Source organism: Lepisma saccharinum, chromosome 21 (assembly GCF_977018435.1).
Source record: "Lepisma saccharinum chromosome 21, izLepSacc3.1, whole genome shotgun sequence".
NCBI classification, from domain to species: domain Eukaryota; kingdom Metazoa; phylum Arthropoda; class Insecta; order Zygentoma; family Lepismatidae; genus Lepisma; species Lepisma saccharinum.
The window spans coordinates 63,931,458-63,958,130 of NC_139249.1; the positions used below are offsets into that span (position 1 = coordinate 63,931,458).

General features: G+C 38.0%; 1 protein-coding gene across 3 annotated transcripts in view; it reads right to left on the reverse strand.

The window, feature by feature from the left end:
- Positions 1-18,166: 18,166 nt before the first annotated feature.
- Positions 18,167-26,673, reverse strand: part of LOC146004060 (uncharacterized) — a 117,148-nt gene continuing 108,641 nt past the window's right edge. For 2 of the 3 annotated variants that reach the window (XM_083142674.1, XM_083142673.1), the window contains exon 2: positions 18,167-18,755. In XM_083142674.1, the coding sequence (XP_082998800.1) occupies positions 18,453-18,755 (303 nt within the window). In that variant the 3' untranslated portion in view covers positions 18,167-18,452. The remainder of the gene's footprint in view (positions 18,756-26,673) is intronic. The other variant, XM_083142675.1, reaches the window with a different exon arrangement.

A 26,673-nucleotide genomic window follows, 5' to 3' on the forward strand; every position in this document is an offset into this window, starting at 1 on the left:
TTTAGTGATTTTATTGGATCTTCCACGTCATTTAGGGTAATTTCACCAATATGGAGCATGTCCAATAGTTCGTTAGTGTTATGCAGGGGGAATGTTTTTTCGTAGCTTGATTTGCCCTATAGACTGACTTGAAATGACGAGCAAATGCATCCGAAATCTCTTTTCCGCTTCGTAGAGATTTATTTTGGTAGGTGGTGGGGTGGGTAGGTGTTTTTTTTTCTTTTGTTTTTTACAAAGACCAAAATATTTTGGGATCGTATTGTATACCTAATTCACAGTTTAGCACATATTCATCGTACGCCTTGGAGATGCATTTTTTAACGTTCTTCCGCAATTCTTTAAATTTAGCTTCATGAAAGGCGGCATCCCCGATCTGTCTTTTCCATTTCCGATGATGCATAGCTTTAAGAGCTATATCCTTTTTTATTTCCCAGGTGAACCAGCATGGATATAGTTGCGACTTGAGGTTCGTGTAGAGGACGCATTTATCAAATACCGAGTTTAAAATGGCATAGAATGTACGGACCGCATCATTTATATCTTTATAATTTCTTAATACATCCCAGTTTACAACTTGAAATTCTTTGAATAGTTTTAAAAAATCATCCTTTTGAAAATTATATCGTTTTTGTCTTGCCTCGGGTTTGATTTTGCGTTGTTGTGGGTGAGAAGCACACATAATTAGTGCAGGATGGTGCTTATTTTCAGGTACTATCGGAAGCTCATTCATTTCAACAGATACGTAGTTCAAATTGGTTATGATTAAGTCTAACGTTTTGCCATAAGTGTTTAACACATCGTTACAGTTTTTTAATGAATGGAATTCGAGGAAATTTTGGAAATGTAGACACGTGTTTCCTGAATTTAGTAAATCTGAATGTGAGCCGACGATTTCTGGAATATTAAAGTCGCCTGTCAGAAGTAATCGACACCCAGTCGGACATTGCGAGGTTATGTGATCAAACAGTGTATCGTAAGTTTTAGATGGGGAATCAGGCGGGACATATAGTACACACACATTCAAGTTAGTTTCGTCATCCATTTTAACTTTAGCAATTAAACATTCAACGGTAGGGTCCTCAAGATTGCAGTCTATTTTGGAGGCTTGGAATTTCCGTCGAACACCCAACAGGACACCTCCGCCTTTGGTTTCCCCGAGGCGATCGGGTCACGGTCTGCCCTGAATACGACGTATCTGTCGTCAAACAGTTCCTCGCTAGCATGCGCAGACGTTAACCAAGTCTCGGAACATTTTCGCTATGGTGCACACAGAAAGCCCGTTGAGTCATTTCCTTACTTAATTGTTTGCTTGCTCATCATCAGGTTAATCGTGGCTAAGAGCTGAGAGTGTGAAGGCTAAGTAAGCGCCCGTGGTTTTCCTTTAAGGTATCATTACAGTATATACTTGGATTGGAAGGATTGAAGAAAACCAAGATTGAATTGAATTGTTGTTTTTATTCCACTTAATGCACAGAAAAGCTAATCGGGATCCGAACCTCTATATGTGCCTCCACCGGGAACAGAACCCGGGATCCCGTGATTACAAGGCGACGACACTACCACTGCGCCATCGAAGAGACCTAAGAACCAAAATAACCGACCACGAGAGTTGAGCCTGTAACTGTCTGTAGTTACATTAACTCGAGATATTTGGGTTTGTCTTGAAAGTTAAACTTAAAGTGAGTGCATGATTATTAATAATTTAGAATCAATATCTATATCTATGCAAGATAAAATACTCAAATTTAATATTTAAATTTATTTATTGTGCGCTGCAATCGCACTGTTTTACCATGAGTCTACACAAACTAGGTGTGTACAGTACGTAAGGCACAAGTGCCAAATAAGGCTCACCTAAATTTAGTAATTTCTTGTGATTTTTGTGAGTGAGATACAAGTTGGAAAAAATAGTAAGAGATACCCCAATATATTATATATCAAGTACAAACATTAAAATTTGCATAACGTAAATACTACAGCTGGAATAAGTTAATTCCTGAAAACCTACAAATGGGCCTTTTTAGGAACATATATTCCAAATAAGGCCCATACCTTACACGTAATAAGTCCCACCGTTATAATTAAATGAAAAAGGACAGTTTGTAAATGACGTAACATTCAAAAGTGTTCTTGAGACACAGTTTTGCATTTTTCACTGCACTTGCATAACTTTATTCAATATTATCACTGCACATAAAAAGATTGTTCATATGGAAATAATAATAGCCACTAAAATTTGGTTGTCTCTTATTTTGATTCCCACAGCAGAATATGAAATACACTGCTACTGACGTAACACGACAGTAAGAGTTCCGCACACGGATTGCTTAGAACGAAGAAAAAATAGGTACAATCTTTTCCGGACACCCTGTATAGTCAATTCTTTACACAATGCTTTTTGTTCTATTCCGACCTCACAGCAGTTGATTTGGGTAGTATCTTGCTTCTCAGCTACAAAATAAAGTAAATATACCTTTAAGAGCAGTAATACAATTGAAGCATTTATCGATACAAGTTACTGACGCAACCGTGTTACGTCAGTAACGCTAGTATGTGCTGGTTTGGTGTAGAAATACATGTAAAAATTATATTACTTGATTCGTATTTCTGTTCTTTGGAACATGTGTTGGCAGTTTCTAAGTTTAGAGCTAATAGTTTGTACATAATAACAATTTCACTACAATTTCTGTTTCTGACTTAACGTTGAGCATGGTGATGTCTTCGGAATGTTTAAATTTTTCGATGAAAATGAACATTCGCCTTTGGTTTTAACGAAGTGATACTTGTTTTCAGTCTGTGATATAAATTCAGCCCTTAAAACTATTATTAAAACAACCTGCAATAACGCTGGTTAACAATACGTGCACATATACCTCAAAGAAAATGGTCTTCTGGGTCACGTGGGAGGAAGTAGGTCAAATAAGTATCTGAACTAAAAATTTAAGACATTATAGATTAAGTATTTTTCAAAAAATGCACTTTTTTTTAAGTCTAATGTCCTATTTCCCGTGGAAATATCCTATACCAAGACCTCTAAACGAAAACTACATTTTATTTTAAACTAACTAATTAGCCGGCGTTGCCCGGGTATTTATTTATCCCAATCTTCTATTAAAGTTGTCAGTGGGAGAAACATGGCGATCTTAAATCCACTCCACAGTACTTAACAGACTGCACCTGTGACTTGTTTATCGTGATCGAGAAAGCGAGTGTCTCTCTCTCTCTCAAATGTCATCGTGAATGTGACAAATTAGCTTAGCGACTCCGAAAACTATAGATTCGACACTATTATAGGTCATTTTTGACATTTTATTTTTCACCCCCTCTCCCAACATGCCGATAGATGATGGATGAACTTGGAGTTGAACGGCATTGGGAGTGTCACTATTCATCTTACCGATCCCGAAAACTATGGATTCCATACTAATATCGGTCGTTTTCGATTATTTTTACATGTCACCCCCTTCCCACCATCACCGCTAAGGGTGCCAGGGGTGTCTTGGAGTTGAACGGCATTGGGAATGTCACTATTCATCTTAGCGACCCCGAAAACTATGGATTCCACACTAATATCGGTCGTTTTCGATTATTTTTACATGTCACCCCTTCCCACCCCCACCGCCAGAGGTGTCTTGCCCCCACAGTATTTCTTTTCAGATTGTAAGTCATGTGTACCAAGTTTGGTTGAAATTGATCCAGGCGTTCGAGAATTATGCCGGAACAAACATACATACATACATACATACATACGTGTATATATACACATACATACATTTATATATAGATAATACAGGTTTTTTTTGTACAACAAATTTAAAATATTTTCATTTATCTAGGCATTCATTGAATATCATAGCCAGATTGTCCCCTGACATGACCAATGTTGCTAACTATACTCTGTCCCGGTGAACGAACGAAAACAAACTGTCACGTGACTACGACACCCAATCCGCTTCACTGGTATTGAAGCTACTTCTAGAAAAGGCGTGGCCACTAGGTGTTATATAAACGACGCTGGCCAGTGTTTCTCTCTGTCTGCGCTCTCATCGGCCATCGTATGTGGTAATATTTATAGTGTTGCTAACCAAGATCACATTTCACTGAAATGTAACTTTTCTCACTTCACCCATACAATAGATATTCCTAAATCCATTAAGGTCTGCACATCAACACAATTGGTCAGAAAAAAAACAAAAAAACTACTAATTACGACCCTGGCATTGTGGGGAAAAAATCACTCTGACTTGAGTCCCGTATGGAGGGAATTGTCAATTAACATAACTATTCTTTTTCCCAATGAACGATGCTCTGCAATCTGGTGGAAATCTCTCTCAGAGTTTTACGTTATGAGAATCAAATTAAGGTTGTGTGACTTTTGAAGCACACTGCACTTAATATCTCAATCAATCTGCCTCTATCAATTGGATTTGATTGAAAACACTGGCACCAACGATTGTCCATAAATATATATTTTGGGAAAATCTTGATAAGATAATAATTGTGAATTACGTTAGTTACTTCGATTTGGCAATTTAGAAGCTAAGTACAAATGTTACAAAGGTAAAATTTTGAGCAGTGAAATCTGATTCAAATATTTTTTAACTACATTAATTACCATCATTATCAGTTTGTTAATAGTATGTAACCAATGAACATGGAGATATGTCAATTTTCTAATTTGTACCATGGAACATAGGGTAGGTTCTTATAAGAGTACGCACTTAGTGTTTAAAGTCATGTTACGGAAACTTAAACAAACAGAAACACAAAACAACTGCGCCTACTTCTTAAGTAGTATCTTTACTTTCGTATGGATCTAAAAATAAAATGAATGGAAATAAAATATAGGATATACAATTATATTTTTAAATGGATGCAAAATAGTACTCTTAGGAGTTCTTAAAGAGTACGCAACACATCCTCTAAAAGTACGCACTTGAAAGTGTCGTGGAGATGAAGGAAATAAAACATCTAACACATGTCACTCTGAAAGGCACCCTGTCCTTCATTTTTGAAAGCTTCATGTCACCATTGCTCGCAACCTCCACATTGAATCCAGTCTTCTGTAATTGGTTCCCCGTAGATTTCGTAGCATCCTGGGCAGTTGACAACTTCTTGAAGGTCTGTAGATGTGGAAGGTACAGCAGCATCAAATTTCAAGCCCTTTCTTCCTTTGCAACACTTGGCTCCATACTTTGGGATGATGCACACTCCAATGTTGCTCGATATGGTGATGTTATTTCGGATTTCTTTCCGCACCTACTGCGCTTCAACTCATGCTTGGCTGTGGCCAGGGGGAATAATTCCGAAGGAGATACTCGTAGGTCAACTTCTGACTGTCTGTTGCTGCCATTGTCACTTCGACAGTCTGTACTTTCAGACACTGCACTAACATTGGAATTATTCGGATGCTGAACATCATCCTCATGAGGCTGAATTGAAATATCTGAGCACTGACTGGTTTCCTCCTGGTGCACTGTTCATTTTATTTGTGATTCAATCTATGTAAATTCTTCTAATTTTACAAAAAAATTATTGAGAAATTATGACCTCAGACATCTTTTAAAAAATATCAGGAGATTCAAGAGATTTTACTACGTAGAAATTGCCCTGTCCCTCAAGAGTACGCATGCGAACTCTTTGGGTACTGTTCAATGCGTACTCTTTGAGAACAACGCTACATTTAATGTTTGGTCACCAGATGGCAGAATCAATCAGACTAGACATGTGAAATCCACACCTATGTATTCTCAAGGCGTGCACAGATATTTACTATATACAGGTCATTCTCTTCCCGTTTTAGCGTTATTGGGTAGACGTTATATTCTACAAGAGTAATATTACACTGAAATGGCAGTAAGGCATTTACCTTCTAATTACTCAGTCCCTGCCAGCCGCTTGTTACTTCTTTCATGCTCATACACAACCTTCCGTACTGCTGCTTGCTAACGTCTAGAAGCTACCATCCCACAATGCTGCCCACTTTGGAAATTGGCACTGCGTACTCTTTCAAGACCGCGTACTCTTATAGGTGCCTACCCTATCCTGGAGAGTGTATATAAAAAAAGCATCTGCAACCATGCGTGTCGATCGGGTCTGTGGAACCTCCCTGGAAATTGACATCGTTCATTTCAAGATACATGAAAGCCGAAAGTTTGTTACTCTTATTGTTGAGAACAGAAATAAAGTTCATTTAGTTAGTATTCGAACAGAAAAATCAAAGTAAAAATACTTTGGATCGAAAACATTAAGCGAGAAATACAGGAACACGGTTATATTCTGCCATTTCATCCAAAGAACAAATGCTTTCACAGTTTACGAAATTCTAATAATTATAGTTGTAGGTGAGAGGTCACACAACAAACTTTATGGAAAAAAAGTCCGTAACATTTAAAGCCTTTTTTTGAACGAGACGTGCAAAAGTTAATATCAAAATCCATTTCAGATACTAACTGCATAATATAGTTATTATTGTATAATAACATTTATAACCGTGGTAATTATACTTATTACTTTTATACTATTTAACTTTTATAATTTTCCCGACCACATCTGCAAAAACTTCTGGCGGCGCCCATGTTTGTAACTTATATAAGATCGTGGTGCATTCAAATTCTTACCTACTTGACCTAAGGGAAGGCTATAGATAGGGTACAAATATTTATCGCATAAATTAAATGAGGGATTTGGCTATGTCACAGAGGAGACCGTAAGATACGAAATTTCCCTTGTGATGTATTTCTCTTTCAGTTGAGATTAGGCGAAGTGGAAATTATGCGAAATGTGAATTCCCGTTTCCCTTGAAATTTTTATCAAGTTATAAATCACATTATCTTGTGCTGTTAAGCGATTCAGTGAAATAGTAACAAATGTTCCAGAAGTTTTTATTACAAAATTATTATCGTTGCAGTTTCCGGAAGTTCCTCATCGCTCCCAATGGCGCAAATTTATGGAAGATTTTTGTTATTGTTATTTCGAATTTTTACCTAGATATGGGTGGAACTCTGTAGAATATCGTATGAATAAATGAGAAAAAATATGAATGCAGTGACCTTGGGAATGCATCTATCATGCCATCCAAGATTTTACTGTGTCTTTAATAAAAGCATAAGCTGTAGAGAAGTGTTTTAACAGATTAGGAAATGGAGCAAGAAAAAAAGAAAAAGAAACTAGAATTGGGATTTTACAGTATAACTCAATTTGCTATTACAGGTCTTACAGGTCATTGTACACATGTTCATGCTGATACGAATTTTCAAGCTTGGAGAAGTGACGTCATTTCACTCTTAGGACGTCATAACAATACGTCACTATTAATTTCATTCGAGAATTGAATCACATCCGGCCGTGAACCAATAGCCACGTCACTTGACATTGACCAGCACATCGAAAATAGTGGAAAGGTCCACAAGAAATAAAAGTAACCCATGAATCAGTCAATGAGGGTATTCTGCCAATAAAGACTCCGTTACTTTATCAGAGACGGTGACACTTGAACCTCCTATCTGTGAAGGAAGTGGAAAACCATATGGAACTAGACAAATGACTGTCTATGGCCGTGAATTTCCGCTGATATCCAACTACCGCAGAAAAAAGTACAATGACAATATTAAAATATAAACGTGTTATATAGTTGACCGCATTTAAAGTAATTGCACTTTTAAAAATGTATTCATGGTGCACTAAACTGCAATTTATAATAATTATGTATCTTTTATGTAAGACAATATGTTCAAACTGTTATTTGAAAGCTATCTCTTATGTCTCAGTGTTTGGTTACGTTTACATCTCGTTGAGAAGTAAACCAGCCTGCACTTAAAAACAAGGAATTACAGCTGCTAATTTCAGATCTTTAGACAAATATATACTTCACTGATTTAAGAAATCTCTATGTACCATTTTGATTAAATTTTGTCTAACTATTCAGCTTTATCAATAGTTCAAATATACATTTGAAACTGGTGATCAAAATTTCTATTAGTAGTGTATTTATTATGTGAAAATCAGCGATAAATACGATTATACTCCTGAAAACTTTAACATACCATTTATTGACCTTCAGAATGTATACATTCATAACTTCATCATACATTTCATTGGATCACTACATTTTCACTACAATTCATTACAAAGCTTTTCCTTCTGAATTTAATTGATATACAAGATACACTAGTTCATGGAATGAATCAGGATATAATACTTAATTAGAACATGAAGATGACAGTAGTGCAGAACATATTGAGTGAGTATAAAATAATACTTTTTGAAACACATATACATATCTAAAGGGGGGAACCTCCCGAAGTAGCCCGCCTCCACCCGCGTACTTTCGAGGGTATGCTCTTAATGTCCTGGTACCTTTAAATAAACCAGGACGTCAGTTTCCTGAACTTAAACGGTTCCCACGCCTTTTTATCCTACTTCTTCTCGTCTTTATTTTCATACATAAAATACAAATACAAGTACAAAAAAGAAAATAAAATACATGGAGATTCTATACATAGCTACATTTAATAATTTTTAGTTTGTATTATTTTAATAGACCGTTCTGGTGACCGGAACAAGTCTTAAAGATTTCTTGTAAATTTACTGTGCATTTGTATGATTGGTAATTAATTAAACTTGTTAATAGTAGTTATGGATTAATTTATGTTAGTTTATTGGTTCGTTTTAGTTATCGTATAGATAGTACGATATGAAATGATATGTACAGGAGGGACAACCATTCTGGTATCCAGAACTGTTTTAAGCTTGAGGGGAGAGTATGATGGGGTGAGAGTTTAGATTGGGGTGAATGATTGCTTGGATTAGTCTGCACGGACGCAAGTTCCCTGTCTGGTTTCCAGATCAGGCTTTATTGTAGTGTGTGGGGAGAATTTTCTATTTGGAAGGAAGTTAAGTGCACTGAAATACTGGGCTAGTTCATTAATTTAGTGGATGTCGATTCCTAATATACACATACTGTAAGAGGTTATGTAGTTTCTTATTTATCTCGCCGTTGTTGCATTTATGTGTTGAGGACATACGCCCGATAAGATACCGGCGTCAACACTCCGTGTCAACTTGGTTATGCGACATGAAGCTGACTCTGCATTCCACGCTAGCGACAGTGGCCGTGCGAGGTTCAATGTCCGTGCAGACTGAGGCTGCTATGAGATCTCAGAATGAAATCACAGCGGCACAATTTAACGTGAATCAGTAATACAGGGTACTAAGTTTTGATAGCATGCTAATTGTACGGAAACTGTAATTGTTAGAAATTAAGATAAATAAATATGACATAAAATACGAAAATAATTATATGTAGACTTGATAATAATAATAATAATAAAAAATTAAAAAAAGGGAAAAGATAAACAAACTTTTATATTAGATTATATTAATTAATAATAAGTATATAAATGTATGTTCATGGTTTTTACTACACTTACATTGTTAAAAAATTAATTTTAATTTAATTTGTTTGTGTTTTCGAAATTTCCTTTTATATTAAGTCTCTTTGGTGCCTACTGGATTCCAGCAGATTCCAAGTCTAGCAATTTTCAAGTTAAATTTCTAAGAGTTTATGGTCAGTCATCTTGGATGTATTATTAAAGAAACTTTAGTCACGATTTAATGTGGGGTTCTGATATTACTTTTAAAGTGTTTTTTTTTTTTTTGTTATTGTGTATTATTGTATTATTTTATCCCTAGAGATGGTTTTTAGGTCATTTTCATCTTCGACGACTTCTCTCCGGGCAACCTTCATGGCTCTCTCCAGGCTGATTGGACGGGCGTTACCCTCTCCTGGCGGCGGCTCCTCGTCTCCCAGTTGACACTCTGAAGTTTCTCCTTCGGGTTGAATCTTCCGGTGCCGACTCCTCTTCTTCCTCTGGTATCTGCTCCCGACGCGATTGTGACGGTCTCCGGGGAGGGGGTGTGGGGACTTGGTTTCGTATCCTTCTGCTTCTGCGGGGCTCCTGTTGAGGAGGGGGGGCTGGTGGGCGCCGGGTTTCCGGTTCCGTCAGGTACCTCCGCAACTCGATATTGGACACTAAATCTGCGAGGTCGCATAACTTCTTTACATGTTCGCTCCTTATCAGTTCGAAGATGTTGTTATTCGGCAGGTCTCTTCTGGCCGATGTTATCTGTTCATCAGAGGCGGGGCAGGAAAAAACTCTATGTTCTGGCGTGTCTCTTTCCATCCGGCAGTCTCGGCATACGTCGGTTTCCCTTTTACCTATTTTTGTGAGGTAACTTAAATTTTGTCTAACTATTCAGCTTTATCAATAGTTCAAATATACATTTGAAACTGGTGATCAAAATTTCTATTAGTAGTGTATTTATTATGTGAAAATCAGTGATAAATACGATTATACTCCTGAAAACTTTAACACTTTCCATTCGCCTGTTCATATTTTGCTATACCTCTTTCCCGCTATAGCGTCTACATGCTGGCAAGGGATGTGGGAGCGGGAAAGCCACCAATCCAGCGCGATAACAAACACAGCAACCTGTAGAACGAGGTGTAGAACTTCCTCCCTCCACGTCGTATCTCTCGGCGCCAACGCTGTTGTATGGTTGGTCTGCTGTGTATTCCACGCAGATATTTAAGGTTTAAATTTTATTTATCGAAACCTTTCTCTCTTAAATCAGTGAAATATATTTGTCTAAAGATCTGAAATTAGCCGATGTAAGCACTACAGTAAGGGCTTCATCAGTGGTGCAGTGGTAACATATTTGCCTTGCAATCAGTGGGTTCTGGGTTCGATAACCGATGATGTTATCTAGAGCCTCGAATATCACTTTAAACTGAAGTCAAGTATCCATTACCTTATCTGTGCATAACGTGGACTTAAAAAGTAAAAAAACTTTTAAAATCCATAAAGAATTGCAGCGTATATAGAATAATTTATCACTCCTAGTTGAGTTTCCATCGTCATATTGGAAAAGGGTGGACAATTTTAGGTCTAACTCGAGACACTGTGTAACATTACAAACAAAAATGTCCAATTGGATGAAATGAAGGTTCTTTGTTCTTCTTTTTATTATTTATTTATTTGCGAAATTATCACCGTTGTCCCCGGTTTCCGAAAAATAATCAAATTGGCTTGTAGAAAAAAATATATTTAATTCCCTGTTGCAGTTATATCTTATAACTGAATTTGATCAATATGGGCAGCTGTATGACTTACGGCAACTTTTAATAGGGGTTAGCCAGAATTATGTTAACAATTCAAACGGACAAACCACACATTCACAATCCATTAGTGTTAACATAATTTTAACTAACCCTATATTTGAACATACCACAATGTATTGCGTAGTTCTTACGATGAATACAAGAAACACACCGACTTGAATACCGGAACCTTTATTCCAGGAAAAAAAGCACTGAATCGTAGATAATATTAAAATTTGGTTAAAGCCAGAGGTAGATTAACGATGATCTAGCGTAGGGGCGGATTATTTCATTAAGCTATATTCAAATGTTTATTATTCACTGTTACCTTTAGATATTTTAGTTTTCAGCATCATAGGTACCAGATGACATTACCTAGGTATTTTAACCTGTGCTCTATGCAAGAATTAATAGCACCATGGCCGCCCATAGACTGGAGCAATTGCCCCCTCCCCCCCTTGGGTTTTCGAAATGGGATAATTTTTATAGGCTGTTTCGCTGACAGAAGTTAATTTTTAAAATCAACATTTAAATATTTTTTTTCATGCAATATTGACACTTAACATTGATTACTTGTAATATAATTTCTATGTATTCTTTGCTTGATAGCCTGTGTTACTTGATGTTTCAAGTTCGTGTCTCCCCGATGGCGTAGTGGTAATGTCGTTGCCTTGTAACTAGTCAATGGGTCCCTGGTTCGATACCCGGTGGAGGCACGTAGTGGTTCGGATCCCACTTTAAACTGTAAATCCATTCCTGATTAGTCTTTCTGTGCATAAAGTGGACTTCAAAGAACAGTTCAAGTTCGTGGTTGTCGAAGGAATCGAACAGCCAATGGATCCATGTTGAAGTATTCTGAGCTTAGTTGCTTTCGGCGGGGTAAATCTAGAAGTATGGCTTGTTAATTTTAAGAGTGGACCATATTAGTGTGACGTCACAAGTCCAAACAAAGCTGACCCTTGTTTTTCTCCTATTCAAATCAATTGAATTTTCCATCGGAAGGGATAGCTCTAATTATTGTGACAGCAGTTATGAAGCAAAATTATGATGCGTATAGTACATCTAAGTAAAGATGAGTTTTCGGAGAATACGTCTATATATAATCTCTCTCTCTCTCTCTCTCTCTCTCTTTCTAGCCTTCTTGAACTCGAAGGTTCATGGCTGCAGCAACACAATTCTTCTATCTGTCCCTATCCTGAGCAAGATCTATATACTCTTTACCATCCCTACCAATTTCCTTTGTACTCTGTCCCAGCTAACTGTGGAGCAGGCAAACGAAAACAAGTATCTGCGCAAGTAGTGACGCGAGACGGCTCCACCAATGAACACGTGAGAGGAACAGAATTGCGTGGAGTGGGGGACAGCGACTTAAGTTACCAGCCTTCCCATCAGTGTCTGCTGCTTTGCTTTGGCCAATAGATTTCCCTCGATTCTCTGACGCTATGCGCGGCATTGCTCCACAGTTAGCTGGGACAGGTCCATCTCAACATTATCCCTCCATCTTCGTCTTGGTCTTCCTACTGGTCTCTTACCATCAGGTTTTCCAACAACAATCCTGTAAACTCCTCTTTCCTCTCCCATTCGTGCCACATGGCCTGCCCACCTAAGTCTTCTTGATTTAATCATTCTAATAATCTGGATATGAATACAAATTATGTAGTTCTAAATTATGTAACCTGTCTCCTCATCCCTTTTAGGCCGAAATATTTTCCTACGGATCTTATTTTCAAATACTATATATAACACATACCTTACAGATAAGAATGTGAAGAACAAATGGAAGAGGAAATCGAGTAAAGTCAATGCTTCTAACGGCCTCCGATCCGGAATCGCAGCCAATCGGCGCCGCCACTTCAATCGCCCGAGACTGCTGGTTTCCCATCATCCATAGCGACAGCGTGACAGACTTGAGATCGGATGAGCTTCGGACCGGCATCGGCTGTGCTCGGAACTGGAATGTCAAACTTTTGTATAAAAATGCATGATTTTCTTACTCCGGTTATTCTTTACCTTATTCTCTGTAAGGTATGTGTGATATATAGTAGTTTTCTCCGAAATCTCATCTTTACACTGATGTACGATACGCATCATAATTTTGTTTCATAACTGCTGTCACAGTAATTAAAGCTACCCCTTCCGAAGGAAAATAGCATTGATTTGGATAGGGGAAAAACACTTTGGCTCGTTGTTTAGACTCAAATCCTGGATTGTCGTCTGTTGTGACGTCACCACTAATATGATCCGTTTTGATATCTGTTGTGTTGCTTACAAATCACAATAGGCGCCGACTTTGGAGGAAGAAGGCACTTTCTGTCCCCCCCCCCCCCAAATTTACCTTAAGTTGGCGCCTCTGCAATGGACACACTGTTTCTTGTTTAGGCGGCATAAAGTTGAGAATAGTTTTGTTGATGCAACAAAAGAGAGGGAAAACCAGAAGCTTCTCAAGATGTACAGGAGCAAACTCCAGAGAGCAAAAACTTGGTTACGGTTACCAAGGTAGGAAGAAACAAACACTCATTGGACCATGCACATATGTTGAGCGTTCATCAAAAACATGTACTTGAAGCCAAGAAAATTGTTTATCGAGCAACTCATTACAAGCTCGTCGATTTCAGCTTCTCTTTGTCGAAAACGAGGAATGATTTATTTTAATCGATAATTTGTAGTTTTTATGCCAAAATCAATACAAAATGTTCAAACTCCATGTTTGTACTTTAGCACTGCGTAGTGTAGAGCAGCATTTCTTTAATGTGTGCATTTGTTATAGCTATTATTCAATTTTGTAAAATAATGGTTGTTTCCTGTCCTGCTGCCCTAATATCTAATTTTATAATCCGTTCATTGATATCTAGTTATTCAATCGGCATAAATAATAGTTCTGCTTTAGAAGATGAGTTACTTTCATGTGTGCATCAAGGAGCGTATGTGTGTTCTCGACTGTGTAAAGGTCTTCCCCCCACCCTGGAAGCTATCGCGTGGGCGTCCACGAGTAGCACATAGGCTATTTCGGTGGCTGATGATTTCATACTCTTTTATTGAAATGCCACATATGAAGATTCCGAATTCAGTAATTCAATATTCTGTATTAGAGGGAAAACATTTGACACTGTTACTAGTAGAGAAAATAAGCGATTTCACATGGAAATAATTGCAACACAAATGTTTTTTGTACTAAATTGTACTCTCTCTCTCTCTCTCTCTCTCTCTCTCTCTCTCTCTCTCTATATATATATATATATATATATACTGTATGTATGTATGTATGTATGTGTGTGTGTGTGTGTGTTTAAACAACAAACTCACTGCGTATTACAGAAATTCCATATAAAGGAGAACGCAGCAGAGAAAAGAAAAATATTTCGCATAAGTTACTATACCATTTCACACAATCTACAATAAAAAGAAAACATTACTTTTATAATTATTTCCTTGTTGGGCATTATTTTCCGTCCATTTCCTCTGCTAAAAGTGTAGACCATTTCCAAATAATTTATGAGAAGCTTTACCTTTGCCGCCATTTTCCAAGATGGTGGATTGTTAATATATTATTCACCATACCGCAGAACTTATTACTACTACTACAAAAAAAAAACATTTGTGCTGCAATTATTTCCAAGTTAGGCCATTTTTTCCCCGTTTGCTTCCTCTATTATACCGTAACATACCCTACGGTATGCGAGATCGAACACTTGGGTGATGTAGCTCATTCAGCATCCATCCTGACTATTGGCATAATCGCTGTTTATGGTAGTCTCGATGGTAAGGTGCGAGAGGTAACAACTATACACTTGATGGTAAAACACAACACTTGAGTTTAAACCCCTATAGACTGGATCAGCATGGTGAATGGAAACACCTGTCTTTCACTGTGTGGAAGTGCTCCCTCGAGGTGTTGAACCACGGACTGGTTAATAAACGAGGTGTCCGTTTGTAATGCAAGTCTGGAAGCCCAAACTTCACTCTCCTTCTCCTAGACTTTTAGCTGGAACTTCTGCACCCTCTAACTGATAGTTTAGAACTGACCAATGATCTCTCTCCTCCAAGATATTTATCCTCATCGATTTTACTAAGTAAATGCAGTGATACCTCTTACTGGTATTCGCCTGTTTACATGTTTACGCCGCTGATGACCAGGAAGAGCTTAAGTAATGTCCGACACTGCATTTCTCATTGGCAATTCCTGTCTGGAAATGATGGCTGAATAACTGGGATTTCAAAGTTCATTGTATTGATATTTCTATTTATTTTATAGATATTTACGATACATCCTTTGACAGTATAATGAAGTATAGAATGGGATTTTGAAAGCTGGGAACCAATCTAACTCCAAGAAGATCTGAGCACATGTCTATGGGACTAAGCTCCTGCATACCTGTGACACTTTTTTGTAATCAAAGGATCCTGGATTCAATTTCCGAGAGGAGACACATAGTGGTTCAGATCCCAGCTAAAACTGTAGATACTGTGCAAATTAGCCCCTATGGTCATGGCCGTAGGCAGGAAAAAAAATTCGGGGGGTTCACTCATAATTGTTCCCATGTGCGTCGCAAGAAAATTGAATTTATACCTATGTAGAAATAATGACAATAATTATTATTAAATAATAATAAACTAATTTGTTCCAAATGTAATATTATTATTAATGTCCTTATATCCTTGAGGAGACTCTTCTACTTTATCCATCAAAAGTGTTAATATGCAGCACAACTGTTCTTATTATCATCTTTTTTTTACTTTTCATGCAGTGTGTACTGAAATGCACAGTTATTAAATTTTGTTATTACATTTTAGATACCTTCAGAAAAAATCTTTAAAAGTAAGATAAATTTTAGTCACAAAGTTTATGTTGTTTGACCATTCACAAAACTTAAATTTTGAAATTTTGAAACGTGTGGAACCAGTTATTCTTTGGATTAAATGGTAAAACATAACATGGTGCCTGTATTCTAACCTCAATTTTTCGATCTAACACAGTTTTTCTTTGGTTATTCTGTTTGAATATTAACTAACTGGACTTTATTTCCGTTATTAACAATAAAACTAACAAACGTTCTGCTATTTTGTAACTTGGAATAAACGATGTCAATTGGGGAGGGGGGGGGGTTCAATTGACCAGTTCGACCCCACTTTCCGACGCTCATATTGTTCCTATACTTACCAAACAGCATTATATACAACCACTATGTGTTTTATAGGACCGCATATAGGTTAAATATGTTAAATATAAGATTCACAATAGATTTAAATAGATATTTGCCTGAAGAAGACCCTGTTAGAGGGTGGAAACGTTACGTTTTAGTGTATATTTTAATAAATTTGCCTTGGTCAGCATTTAAATATTTTATTAACATGGAAACAAGGCTTAACAGTGTTACCATTGAGAATTTTGGAACAATCGCAAGGGAATTTTCAGTCAGATCCAGGAACAACACTGGAATGAGGACAGCAGAAGTGAAAATGAAGGGGTTGCAGGTGAGCTGCAATAATTAAACCCGTCTCCCTCAAATTTCAGAATTCAAAATGTTTGAGGGGGCCACCCCGATGCCGCAGTGGTAGCGTCGTCGTCTTGTAATCAAGAGGTCTCGGGTTCGATACCCGGTGGAGGCACATAGTGGTTCGTATTCCACTTTAAACTGTAGGTCCAGTCTCGATTAGTCTTACTGTGCATAAAGTGGACTTAAAACATCAAACCAATCAATCAATCAAAATGTTTGAAAATTCTAGCTCGATCATTTTAGCATTGTCTCCCTGTTGTATTTTTTTGCAAAACTGAGAATACATTTATAAAAATGTGTTACATATTTTGGTTTCTGAACTTCCATTAATCCAACATGCCAGAGGTTTCGGGGGTGGGGGTTGGAACTAAAAAAAAAACTAAAAACAACTAAATACGGCCTTGCCTATGGTTGTAAAGTGATTAGCTTTTGATTGCTGTCACAGATGAGTACCATCCTCGCTCATAATTTCAGTGTTGTTTCTTAATCGTACATGCATTTTAAAAAGCAAAGACATGTATGAAATTTATATGTAATAAGTGCCAACCGAAATAAATTGAATGTTCTATTTTGAATTCTCGCCGATGTTTTAAATAGCAAATAGCATTACTAAGCTTCAGTTTTCTGTTATTAAGTCAGACGGAACTAATTTATAGCTGCTTATAGAATTAAGACTTCAGACCACAGAAACATTTGCAAACTTCAACATACATACAAATTAAAGGAAAAAGTAGAAACTAATAATAACAATGTTGAGAGACAAAAAGCCTGGACGATTATTCAGGCTTTCATGTCCCATAATTACACATCAGGTAGGCTCTTTCAGGGTTACTTATGGAATCTCTACAGCGTACTATTAATACGCAGATAAGTAATACGCGCCTAAAATATTATACTTCCACATTTTATTGAAAATATGTAAAATATTAAACTACCTTAGAAAAAGTAATACTGTACAATGCTTAATGAAAAATAAGGTTATTTTTTTTATTAACAACACAAGAACATTTCGTTTTGAGAAGAATAACTTAAATTCAATTGTTTTTACAGTAGCTCGTAGCACAACAAAATATTATTCGACATGTAAAAAAATATTATTCTCTGTCTTTGGGCCATTACTAGGAATGTGTTTTAAAATTCAAATTTTAAGAGGTATGTATATTTCTAGCAATACACTATACCTCAAGAACAGATCTAGCTGTAATCCATATTTGGCGGGATGTAAATTATGGCTGACTACTACGAACTATTCACGCCAATTTCATTGTTCTGTTCGGATTGTTACATTAAGATACAGTATACGTATTTTACTTCCCTTAGCTTTGCATTTCAATTATCTTTATAATTATCATTAACCTATCCACTGAAGACTATTCATAAATCTTCGAAGTACAACGCAATTTGTATGCAAATGGTTATTTTCATCATTTTAACATGGTTTCACTCTGTACTTATTACGACCAAGTATAAAATAATATTCAATTACATTCATATGAAACTAACTCGGTTCTTCTTCAAGGTGAATTCCTTTGAGGTAGTCAGTCCCCTTTGGGAAGGAGTAACTGTAGTTAATTCTACAACGTAACTGCTCTAACACTATTAATATAACTATTTAAATACACTTTGTTTTGTTTATTTCTCGTGTTGTCCTTTATTAACATATAAAATTCGATAAAAATATTAACAATACACTGTACACTCGCAACTTTTGGTAGTTTAGCTTCACTAGGTTCTAGGGTAAGTGATACTGATAACTGTTCATACGCAAGTGTCCTGATCACTGCACTGGGAAGTGGTTATAGTTGCACAGAATTGGCAGCTCTGAGTGTTTCCTTCTTAGGCTTCGCGGAGAAGACGTTTGCAAAGCTCCTTCCCCTTTGGAGCTTCCTGTGGCCTCTCTGCTGCTCGCTGGGGGGTGGCGAAGGAGGTTGTTGACCGCTGCTGCTGAGCCGTGGTCTCGGGTTCGTTGTCGCCTTGGCGTCGTATTTGCTGAACACGGCTGAGTACCTGGGCGGTGGAGTCACCACTGACTCGTACTCCGGAGGCAAGTCTGAATATCTGCCACTCTGTGATTCCATTTGGTCGAAATTGGCCAAGAACTGTGGGAGAAAAGAATACATTATAGATATGCTGAAAAAAGTCGAAAGATGTGTATTAAACATTAATATATTGAATGTTTCAATCAAATTGAAGGGGAGCATTGGTGTGTTCGTGGCTTGTGTAGTTAGCACAATTACATATACTCTGTCCCAGTTGTCTATGGAGCAAGCGAAGTGAGTCTATGGAGGGGTTTACGCGGCTGCAGCTACCAGCAGTTTGCAGCAGCTCGTACTGCTTTCCGCCCACTCGCTTACTCCCCTTCTCTGTCGTTATGCGAGGCATTGTTTCAAAGACTCCTGGACAGACTTTAGGGCGAATATCAAGAGTTTTATACGCGAAGTCCGAGAAAAATGGCATTTATACTTTAAAAAAAATTAATGAAATTCAAACTAATGTAAATTGATGAATTTCGATAGACCAACATTCATATTTGCCAGACGCCTCGATTGTATCATTAATCATACTGAGTGACTTTGGTTGCTTGCTCTAGTTATATTCTGTATTTGTATTACACATTAAAATACAAAATGAAATGCAAACGCCTGTAAATTTATGAATTTTCAACGGCGCATTTGCATATTTACCAGCCTGCTAGGATAAAATGTAATAATAAAAGTATAAGTAATAAAGAGATATTTCCTGAGGATGAGGCAGGAGCTACTGACTTGAGGGCACAACCCTATTTCCCGTAATGTACGCAGTTAACTCAAATTTGTTAAATTGGTAACTTGCGAGCGTAAATGGGCAGAAATTATACAGGATGTCGTTTTAATGGCGCCCACGGACCACGGAAATGTACAGAGGACATCAAAATAAACAACTTTTCTCAGTAACATTTTTCTCGTTGGTTCGTCGTTTCGGCTCTACAGTCGTTCAAAAAAGCCCGTTTTGCCGCCTGTGTGCTGGCAACACAACTCAACATTTGATGGAATTTATGACGTCATCTCCTGCGGTGAAACAGCACACGGCAGTGTTTTAAGGATGATACAAATTTTGTGAAAAGTGACGAACTACCAGCCACATTATGTGTTGTAAAACGTTTCTTACATATTTGCTGTTTCTTCTCTTTCATTTTTGTTATCTTCGCCTTTTTTGTACAATGCACCGTTTTTGAGATATTATATATATTTTTTAATTTTGAAGGTTAATTTTTGCCGCCATTTTCCAATTTGCCGGATTTGCCACAAACATTTGGATGGTGTTTTTTTAAATATATTATTCACTATACCATTCCGCACAATCTGGCTCAATAAAACATTTGTGTTGCAATTATTTCCGGGTTAGGCCATTTTTGCACGTTCGTTTCCTCTACTATTATGGCTTAAACAACACAGTAACAACCTAATGATGCATTAGCAGTGAATATGCTGTCATGTTCACAGTTGCCAACAATTACATGTGCATCCGGTGCGTAGGTAAACACAGGAATGTTACGGTCATCGAAGAGCTTGTTTCACTACTACTTATATCCCTGCATTTTCAAGCATTTTTGTGCCTTGCCGAATAATGCACTGAATATACATTATATTATGTGTTGATTACCTTAGGAATTTTGAGTGCTTTCATTTGTTTATTTTGTCAACTGTTCAGTATGTCACAGAAAATCACTCTTGTTTGATTTCGATCCTCAGTGGAGCCGCATTGCACAGGGGGTTAGGATATTACTTACAACGTAATGTTGATCCAGTTCCGATTATCCTATCTGCGCATCATGTGGACTCAGAAGAACTCTTACAGTAAATATTGCCTTGTTTCAAGTATGCTGGCCATTTCAATTAAGTAAGTATTCAAGACTTTATAATTAATTCCATATCGTCATTCCATATTTCTATATTTACTCTACTTCCATGATAACCCGTAAAAGCGCTTGGCCCCTATCCAATATGATGAGCTAAATGACAGAAATTGTAACCGAAAATACGTTAATCTTACGTCAAATTATTACATTATTACGTTACATTATTTGTTACATTATTTCTGCTTATAAAGAGATTTCTCTATTCTGTTAATTAGTAGTGATTATTCTTATTACTTGAAACAGCCTTGTCAGTGTGACGCATTTCTGTTGAAATTGTGGTTAAAGACAAACCTTCATGTGTGACTCTTAAAAATTTAAGAAGCTAGAAAGTTGTACTCGTTACAATTTCCAACACAACCAATTCAAAATATACTGGGTGGGCCAAAAGTCAGGTGACAGCATTGTCATAGGAAAGGCTGGTGTGTTGGAGGTCCACTTTGGTCACGTGTGATGTTTGAGGGGTGGGGCCAACCCAAGGACACATGTGACCACCCCGGGCGCCATCTTGGAATCCGCCATCTTGAATGCAACTTAGGTTTTTTAAATGGAAACATAGGCATGTGGCATATGATATCCAATTGTTTTTTTGTCAGGAGTTCAATGCCGCAAACCGTTTTGTCCTATCTTGAACCTTCTCCTAATTATGGCCTGTCTTTCCCCATTTGTGTCTCCTCACAACACATGCTTGAAACGGCCACCCTCGTGAACAATGGTTTGTGCCACACGCCTCTTCCAGTCCTCATGCACAGCCAGCAATGTCTCTGGACGCACAGCAGCACAGGCATTCACAATCCGCTGCACCAGATGCTGTGAATTCTGGATTTTCACGGCGTAAACTATGGCCTTGTGGCGGCTACACAGGTAGAAGTCGAGACGCGTGAGGTCCAGTGACCGTGGGGGCCATTCTACCGGTCCCCGATGCCCGATCCACTTCGCAGAGAACTGCTGGTCCAGGTAGTCCCGTACACAATGTCCGTAGTGGGGAGGAGCTCCATCCTGCTGGAAGAACGTTGAGTATGAGCAGTCCTCCGACAAAACCGACGGAAAGATCTCCTCATCCAACAGTCGTTGGTAGTGGTCGGCGTTCAGCGTGCCGAAGATGAAAAATGGGCCAATGTTCATCGTGCCAAAAATACCACACCATACCATAACCTTCTCGGAACCAACGATCCGCGGTGCATCAATCCAGTGAGGGTTGTTGTCACTCCAGTAACGGTGGTTTTGTTTGTTCACTTCTCTGTTTACGTAAAAAAGTGCCTCATCGGAGAACAACACTTGCAAGGGGAGATACTGGTTGGTCTCCAGTTCCTCCGCGCCCATTCGGCAAACTGTACCCGACGATCTGGATCGCGCTCTGCCAGATGCTGGTGCATCTGAATTTTGTATGGGTGCCACTTGTTAACGGCAAGTATCCTCCGTATGGACGTTCGGCGAACTCCAGATTCAAGGGCGATACGTCTGGTGCTACGTTGGGGGCTTTTGGAGAAGGATGGGAGGACAGCGACAGTGGTTGCCTCATCTGTTGAAGTTTTCGGGCGACCACTGCGTGCTTTATCGGCCACAGATCCCGTCTTTCGGAATATGCTGATGAGTTTGGCCACACCATTGTGGGAAATGGGCTCCCTATCGCGGTGTAATGCATTAAACTCTGCAGCCACCACACGCGAGCTCCGATTTCCACACATGAGGATGATCCCCACACGTTCTTCGGTCGTCAGCACCATTATTCAGTCGGTGATACCTGCATAGATAAAACAGGCCATAATTAGGAAAAGGGTCACGATAGGACAAAACGGTTTGCGGCATTGAACTCCTGACGAAAAAACAATTGGAAATGATATGCCACATGCCTATGGTTCCATTTAAGAAACCTAAGTTGCATTCAAGATGGCGGATTCCAAGATGGCACCCGGGGTGGTCACATGTGTCCTTGGGTTTGCCCCTCCCCCCAAACATCATATGTAGCCAAAGTGGACCTCCAACACACCAGCCTTTCCTATGACAATGCTGTCACCTGACTTTTGGCCCACCCTGTATATTTCCCGAAATATAATCATTCAGCTGAGTTTAAAGAATCTTGGGAAGACTTTTATCACATATGTACAGATGGGTCTAAAACTGAAAGTGGAGTAGGAGCAGCTCTTTATGATACTGAAAGAAATATATCAAAAAATGTTTAGGTTACCAGTGGAGGCATCCATATTTACAGCAGAAATATATGCGGTATATCAAGCTTTGATTTATATTGGTACAGTTCCTGAACAGAAATTTCTAATACTAGTTGATTCGCAAAGTGTTTTACAAGCAATACAATCTAATTATAAAAAAAATATTAAAATATCACCATATGTCATCAATTGTATTCGTGCAACTGATAGCTTAATAACAATGGAAAAGTAGTTCATTATGTGTGGGTAAAATCACACATTAATATTTACGGAAATGAACAAGCAGACAGATATGCAAAACAAGCTGCTCAGATGAATGAAACAATCCAATTACCATTGCATTACACAGATCTTTTGCCGAGGGTTAAGAATAAAATTTTTGAAGAATGGCACTTATGGTGTAAAAATTCATTAGAAAGTGTTGGTGAAAGTTATCGTCCTTATGTTGATTACACTAGGAGGTTCAAGAAATGCAATTTTTTTAATAAATAGACTAAGAAGTGGTCACGCGAGAACATATCATCATTTATTTAAAATACACATTTTAAAATCTCCGAATTGTGTCTGTGGTGATTTAAGGGGTGATGCTCATCATATTATTTTGGAATGTCCAATTCACTCAGAGAAAAGAAAGATCTTATACAAAACTTTGTCAAAAATTAATGTTCCTTTTCCCATTAATATACCTTCAATGTTGTATGCTCCAGATGTTAGAGTTGGATATGTTATACTTGCTTTTTTGAGAAAAGCTGATATAAAATTATATACTGCTGGAAAAAAAAAACCGGACACTTGCATTTTTTTTGATAACGCAATGGGTCGATAAAAGCTCTGGTACAAGGGCTAACTAAATGTTGCAGAAACTGAATTAAGTACGAATGCATAAACAAAGTCCGAGCCTATGAATGGTGCATATGGTACTACATGATCTGCCGAACATTCTGTAATATACCTGCGAGCTGTTATTGCAATTCAGATGTCAAATATTAAAGTGTCCGGTTTTCATTGTCCAGCAGTATACTATATTTCTGTTACTGAATGAGTTAATGTAGTTAAATAAAATTGTATTTAAGAGAGTTTATGAACTTTGTGTGTAAAATTTATATTAAAAATGTACCTTATGTACTTACAATGTATGCTGGGCAAAAAAAGGCACCTATAGAGCTGTAAGTCCAATAAATCTTTGTTCAGTTCAGTTCGGTTATGGAGACAGAATAAGGTGATAATTAGTGTTGCTCACGGGACGGGACATGTCCCGACTCGTCTCGTGTCTCGTCTCGTTTTCGAGACGAGACACGAGACGGGACAAGCCTTTTGAAATTCGAGACGGGACGAGACGGTATGCCTTTCTCGTCTCGTTTTCGAGACGAGACACGAGACGGGACGGGACGGCTTTTGGAAAGTCTCGTCTCGTCTCGAATGTCTCGAAAAAATAAAAGCAAAATATTTAATCAGTTTGCAAATACTTGTTTGCTTGGAATAAAGTATTTCAATTAGAAACGTTGATAAGCGTGTTTTAAGTCAAAAGAAGACTATTCTATAGAGAGTAATGAATGAATTGAATACCTAAACTTATTTTCTATACTCTTTCGAATCACAACGTTACTCCCCATTTTTTTCAATTTATTCCAGGTTAATAACTTTATGTTACGATAGTACTCCAGATACTAATACAATTCTGAATAACATCAAGTAAAAGGGCAGGTAGAGAAGGTGGAAGGAGGGAACAAAACATCGTGGAGTGTCTGAGTCCGAGATTTATCTTGTAAAAATAGTCTCAGCTTTATAGGTTGGAAAGATAAACGGACCGACGAATAGGGTTTATTATTATTATTATTATTATTTAATTTTTGAATCAAAGGGTGTACAGAAGTGAAGTTATTAGGATGTAGGAAAAACATTGTAGGAAACATGGCAGTACAAATTGATAAGGAGTTGTTGGGAAAGTTTTTAAGGAATCCAAGATATTAGCAAGACTAAAAAAGGAGATAATTAGGAACAAATAATCTTGCATTATCCCACTCCGAACAGCTGAGAGCTAAAGAGGAGGAGAAAATACGGGAAATATGGAAATAACTAATTTGGTAATTTTAGTGTTTACAGGGAACCATGACAAGATTTTACCACATGATTATTTGCACGGGTTGCGAAATTATTAGAATGTTATGGAAATTTTGGAAATGTCTTTGTTCAGAAAATTCTTGTTGTTTCCCTCAGGCAATCTACAGATGGTTGGATTCGATTTCTTTACGTCCGTTTGAAGATTATTTCCAATGCTTTTTTTTTATTTATTTATTTCTTATTTAAGGAGAATACTATTCCTTGGATTGTAATAACGAAATACCGAGTCTGATATAGAATAGATTTCAAATGAAGAAGAGCACAGAGTTCTGTATAATCGCCGTAGAAGGAAACGTTGTTCTACGAGGGGACTCCCCGATGGTGCAGTGTTAGCGTCGTCGCCTTGTAATCAAGGGGTCCCGGGTGTGATACCCGGTGAAGGCACAGAGTGATTTGAATCCCACTTTAAACTGTGGGTCCAGTCCCGATTAGCCTTTCTGTAAATCAGATGAAGGAATGTGTAGCTGTTATTTTAATTCTGTGAATTTAGCCTTCAAAACAAATTTCACAAAGTAGTTTTATCAAATTTCAGAGGGAAGCTGACAGCAATGTCAGGGTGGCGGGAACCTGTTTATGGCCAGGGTGTATTCCGAGACTATTTTTCGCCGTTCCCCACTGACAGAGGTTTCGCTTTGAAGAATGGACACCGTTGCTTCAGGGGTCAATCACCAAACATAGGGGCGAGGTTGAACTGCAGGAGCGGGTAACTGCCATAAATCCAGGCCTGAAGTAGGAATGAAGGTTGATGCAAGGGAGGGGCAATACAAATTCTGTAATTTGGTTTGCTTGCTGACGACGTTTTGCAGGAAAAACTGAAAAGGAAAACGGCAGACTTTGAATGAAAGAGGGACAGTGAACACAAGTTCTTTGTATTATTCGCCGACACACAAGCTTCCATTTCGAAGGTGAGGCTATCAGCAGCGAAGTTATTAGAGGGTTGGAAGCAGTGACGACGCCAGAGGGGGCAGCGGGACGCCCCATGTCAGACAATTCGCCCCCCCCCCCACCGGCTCCCCAATTGAAGTTAATGAAATATCGAATAATAAGAGAGTTCATTTATAAGAGTATGACGATTTTCACCTTTTCAAAGTGGGGTATTCTGCATGCTATCACTTTCCTGCTTATAATACCAACTTGATTAACAAATATTGATTTGCTTTAGTATATACGTATATAGCTATGTGTGTGTGACTTTCTTTCAAGATTCGAGCGCCGACCTGGGCATAGGTGATTTCTCATTCATTTATGTCCTGTAATAGCCGAGATTAACCTAAGTTTTAACCAGTCTTAAGAACTGGGAAAAGTGTTGAATGTGGATGGTTTTAAAACATCACGAATATTTTCAGGACCACAAGACATCATCTGTAGTACGGGCAAATTATTCTAATCGTGGTCGTTAGTGACAACGCTAATTATTAAAAGACATTCAAAGTTGAAAGATTTGGTTGGTTGGTTGATTTGGTGTTTGAAGTCCACTTTATGCACAGTAAGGCTAATCGGGACTGGACTTATAATTTAAAGTGCCTCCACTGGGTATCGAACCCAGGACCAAAGGTGATCAAAGAAAATCCGACACTCCATGTCAGTTGTTGTGGATTCATCGCGGTTTCTTACTATTCAGGGACTTGATTGTTGTTGATTTGTTGATTTGGTGTTTGAAGTCCACTTTATGCACAGAAAAGCCAATCGGGACTGGACTTATAGTTTAAAGTGCCTCCACTGGGTATCGAACCCAGGACCAAAGGTGATCGAAAAAAAACCGTCACTACATGTCTGTTGTTCTGGATTCATCGCGGTTTCTTACCATTCGGGACTTGAATTTCGAGATGA